We start from the raw sequence: 4,847 nt of genomic DNA on the forward strand, positions 1-4,847 counted from the left end.
GAGGTCTGGGGCCTCCCTGACCCGGAGCCACCCTGTCCTGCGGGCCCTGGAGCCAGGGTTTAAGTCCCACCTCTGCATCGTCCTAACCCATGTGACTCCATGTGAGCCCTCGTCCTCCCGGAGCCTTCTGGTGCCGGGAGCAGGAGCTGGATTAACCTGGGGACCATGGGCGTGGTGGGTTGTGGCCAGTTCCAGAGCAGAAGTGTGACACAACGCAAGTCACATTTGGGGAATTAAAATCTGGCCGCACGCGCTAGGGCATGTGAAACCCTGGGCCTTTTTACAGGAGGAGGGGCCCAATGCATCCCAGTCCGGGAGAAGCAGGGGGCGCTTCCTCCTCTAGGGACCTCTCCTGACACTTGCTCTCTGATGGGCCCAGGATCCAGAAGGGGCCCCCGCCCACGGTGGAGTTCACAGTCGAGGGGCCTCCCAGCCCAGGACTTAACTTCTGGGGACCAAAGACCAGGTCCTGCAGGATATACCAGTGAGAGGTAAAAGCCATCTCCCCAGGCCCCAAAATACTTTATTGTTAGACAGGGACGGGCATGGGGTCTTGATTGATGAGGACACACAGGCAGGAGGAAGGAGGGGCGGAGGAGGGCCATTTGGAGGCGGTGGGCTTCCCGGCTGTGGTCCCAAGTTCCTGTCTGCTGCCTCCAGCTTCTCTGCCCAGATGGCTCAGCGAGACATCATTCGCACAAACTCTGCCGGGACAAAGCCAAGGTTGCAGGTCTGTTCTCGGGAGCCCAATAGCTGTGAGAATATACTGGCTTTGAAGTGGGAGGGAGTGCGATCCAGGGCAGGGTCTGCAAGGGAGTCTTCTGAATCTGGTAGGGAGTAGGCCTTTGGGCTAAGAAGAGGGGCTTTGTTTTATGGGGAAAACAAAAAACAGAAAAGACAAAACCCTTGAAACTAAACCCGTTTTCCTCTTTGCTTTGGCTGCTAGGAAGCTCAGGAACAACTTTGGGGCCTACTATGGAGAATTTCTACATGCTAATTTTCCTTGGCTTCCTGTTAGTGTCTAACCCTTGTTTTCACCCTGTGGGAATCCAGCATAGAGGGAGAACCGGGTTCTGGTCAGCCTGCCTGGCTCCACATCTTGGTTCCATCCACAACTTTCGCTAAGCACTCACACTTTCCTAAGAATTGACTTTGTTGTCCTGCTCATGGGGAGAGGACATAGGGTGCTCAGCCCAGGGTCTGGCACGCAGTGACAATGTTCTTTTTATCCTTTCCTTGTCTGTGAGAAACCTCCCAGAGTGCGTGGCACTAAGCGTGGAGGGCGGTGGGTGGTACCTTCGAAGTCCACCAGGCCGTCCCCATTGAGGTCAATGTCGTGGAGGATCTCGTCCACCTCCCGCTGGCTGAGGCGCTCCCCCAGCAGGGCCTTGAGGGCTGCCCGCAGCTCAGCCAAGCTGATGCAGCCGTCCCCGTTGGTGTCAAACTGTGATGGCATTGGTCGTGGCGTTGAGTCCCCGACCGAATCATTCATTCACTTGGCCTTCACTCGCAGCAGACCCACAGCCCCCCAACCCCACCCCTGCCCTTCAGCCCCAGTGGCCGCACCTCCCGAAAAGCGTCCCGTAGCTCCCTGACCCCGATCATGTCGGCTGTCTCTGCCAGCAGCTTGGGGCCCATCAGCTCCACAAAGTCTTCAAAGTCCACCTTTCCGCCACCTGGGGGCCATGCCCATCGGAGACCCCAGCCATCAGGGACCCCTGCCCAGCCCCTCCCCTGCTCGCCTCCCTAGCCTCTGTCCCTGTCCACTGCCCCTGTAAGTGGGCCCTTCCCTCTCGTGGTGATGGGGGGGAGGGCAGGCTGGGTCATCTGTGCTTTCTGGTGGCTTTTCCTACTTTTTCCTACTTTTGACTGGGTTTAAGTCCTCACTCCAATGACCTGGCTCTGGGACCTTAGCTAAGTCACTTAAGCTTCCAAAGCCTCAGTTTCTTCATCTCAAAAATGGGAATAATCGTCCTTGCCCTGCCCATCTTGCCGGGGGTGGGGAGATTCTTCAGAGGCAGAGAGAGTGCCTTGGGAAGGAGCAGGGGCCCGGGCTCTGGGGGCGACCTGTGTGGGCACGTTCCCCGGGCTGCCCAGCCGCTCAAGCCATGGCCATGGCCATGGCCTCTGGAGAACTGGGGGTGGGTGGGGCGCGTCTGCAGCACATACTGATTTGCTGTGAAATCTCGATGAGCTCCATCTCGGTGGGCATGTAGCCCAGCGTCCTCATGCAGGCGCCCAGCTCCCGGTAGCCGATGTAGCCGTCCCGGTCTCGGTCAAACTCCTGGAAGGCCACTTGCAGCTCTGCCGGGCAGGGCGGGGTCAGCACCCCCCACACGTCCCCCTGAACCCCAGCCTGGACCAGCACACCCTTCTTCCTTTGGTCTAATCACTTCCTCCTTGTAAACGTCAGTTCCTCTGCCATTTCAGTGTCTCGGCTCATGTTATGTTATTTAAGTCAAATATTTAAGGAGCATCTACTATGGGCCAAGCTCTGCTCTAGGTGCTGGGATACGGCAGGAAGGAAGGCAGGGAAGGAGAGAGAGGGGAGGGAAAGAAAAGGAAACAATCCTTGACCTCACGGAGTTCACCTTCTGGAACCTTCTACCCTCTTCTGGTCCTTACGTCACCTACTCAAGGAAGTCTTCCCTCTACATTGAGTCCCCTCCAGCCCATTTGCTCATTTTCTTGAGATCACTTAGCACCATTTGTACTCATAGTTGACTTATCGACATCTGTCCCCGGAGGACATGGGCTGCCTCTGTCCAGTTCGCCCCTTCCCCAGTGCTCCCCACACAGGGCTAAGCACATGGTGGGCGCCCAGGAGGTATTTGCTGAATGAACAAATATAAAAAGGGCCCTTGACCCGCCTAGCAGCTGAGATCCGGGAACAGGCATCTTTGGGCTCTGTCAGCCCCTCTCCGTTCAGTCTGGTCCCCATCTCTTCGATCTCCCGCAGCCGCCTCCTCGCCCCTAGTTCCTCCTAGAGACCAGCTGAGGCCCCGCCTATGCCCACCCTTCTGGACACTCCAGTCTTTTCCAGAACCCTTTACCTTCGATCTCCTCTGGCCGCAGCTCCCGGTCCTGGGGCAGGGCGGGGCGGGGGGGGGGCGGTTTGCACAGAGAGGTTAAGAATTCCCTGGACCACCCAGGCACCCGCACCCCTTCCTCTTGTTCTTTGGGGACCCCCAATCGGCACCCCCAACGGGACGGGCAGGGCCTGTGTCTGTCTGACACTGCTCAGACCTGCTCCTACCCATTTCTGCTGACTGACCTGGATGTCTTGGGCACCCCCTTCCCTGCCCCCTGCCCAGATCTTTCCCGGGGACCACCTCCTGCCCCCACCATCTTGTAGGGTGCGCCATGTGCCGAAAGTGGATCTGGATTCGGGCAGAACCTCTGACTTGGCCTCGGGGACCTCAGTGTCACTGTATGTCTCTTGTTCTGTCTCTGTTCCTCTCCTGAATGCCCAGCTGCCTCCTTGCCTACCCCCTTGGTGGCTGTCTCTGGGGCTCTCTGGGGCTCTCTCTGTCCTCCAGTCTCTCTTTCCTGGCATGTCTCCCTGGATCTTCCCCCCTGTTTGATCTTGTTTCTGTGTCTCCACTTTTCCTTGCCCCACCCCCTGGATCTGGGCGCCTTTGCTCCAAAGACCCCACTCCATCCTCTTCCCGTTATTCAAGGAGAGGCAGAGAGGAGGCATAGACAGGGGCGGCCGTACATACGAGCTGGGTGGCGGCGATGCTGGGCCGCAGGAAGACGCAGGCGGGCCCCACCAGGCTGTTGAGAACCGAGTAGCCCTGGATACCCGGCCCTGGGCCCCCCTGCTCCTCAGGGCTGGGGCTGGGGCCGCAGCGGGAGCCCCCTGGGGGGGAGCTGGGCCGCTGCCAGTGGTCCTGCAGCAAAGCCAGCTGTGAGCTGGGGTAGCGGCCCCTCCGCTCTCATTGACCAGCCTCTCCCATCTCTGGAGCCCAGTACAGGACAGTGAGGGCTCTCACCCATCAACGCTCTAGGCTGGAAGGGTCCGTCCCCTTACTGTTCAGTTGGGCTACCTGAGGTCCCCCCGAAAAGGAAGGGACCGGGCTAAGGTCACTTAGAAAGCCAGTGGCAGAATGGGACCTTGAGCTCAAACGCTGCGTCTCCCATCTCTGACCAGCGGAGAGCAGGGACAGCAGCAGGCACGGGCAGCTGGGTGGGCGGCTGGGGGACTCGCATGAGGTTGGCGGGGAGGGCCCACTGGTCCATGGGAGGGGCTAGAGTCTGGGGCCTTCCCAGGGAAAATCTTGATTGGCCCAGGGCCGTGGGAACCAACCCCTCCATCCCCCTGCCATGGTCTCTCTCTAACCCCAGCCCGGCCCTCACTCCGGGCTCTGCCCACCCCACCTGACCTTCCCAGGCTACGGCCCAGGCTCCTGGCCTTGGCTTCTCCCCCTTAGCCATCCTACCTTAGGCCCCCGGTGTCGAGGCCACTTGGCACAGTTTCCCATGGCCTTCTGAACCATGCCAGGCCTGGAGTCTTGGGGGCAGCCCAGGCCCGGGCCTCAGCGGGTGCTGTGGGCTCCTGCCAGCCCCCAGCTGCTCCCAGTGAGTATCTGGGAACACTGCAGGGGATTTTCCTAGGGTTTTGTGGGGGAAGATTGGGAGCGGGTGGGCAGGCGGGGAGCCCTGGGCACGGGGGCTTGGGTCCTAATCCAGGATTATCTCTGAGCATCTCTGCTGGTGAGGGGGGCCACTCAGGACCCAAGGCCCCCTGGAAGGCACAGCTTCCCTGTGCTCACTCCGGAGGGTCTTCCAGAAACCCCCTCTAGCGCTTTCGCCTCCAGACCCTACCCCTGAGCTCCCCCAGTCGG

The 4,847-nt window shown here is 59.9% G+C and overlaps 1 protein-coding gene across 1 annotated transcript; it reads right to left on the reverse strand.

Moving 5' to 3' along the window:
- Positions 1-512: 512 nt before the first annotated feature.
- Positions 513-4,499, reverse strand: CABP2 (calcium binding protein 2). Its single transcript, XM_032359333.1, has 7 exons — positions 4,443-4,499; positions 3,723-3,893; positions 3,054-3,084; positions 2,170-2,304; positions 1,567-1,676; positions 1,297-1,444; positions 513-704 (listed from the first exon to the last, which is right to left on the reverse strand). Exons 1-7 carry the CDS (start codon positions 4,497-4,499, stop codon positions 679-681), a joined length of 678 nt encoding a protein of 225 aa, XP_032215224.1. The 3' UTR covers positions 513-678.
- Positions 4,500-4,847: the final 348 nt, after the last annotated feature.

The sequence above is a fragment of the Mustela erminea genome, chromosome 9 (genome assembly GCF_009829155.1).
Source record: "Mustela erminea isolate mMusErm1 chromosome 9, mMusErm1.Pri, whole genome shotgun sequence".
Lineage (NCBI taxonomy): Eukaryota > Metazoa > Chordata > Mammalia > Carnivora > Mustelidae > Mustela > Mustela erminea.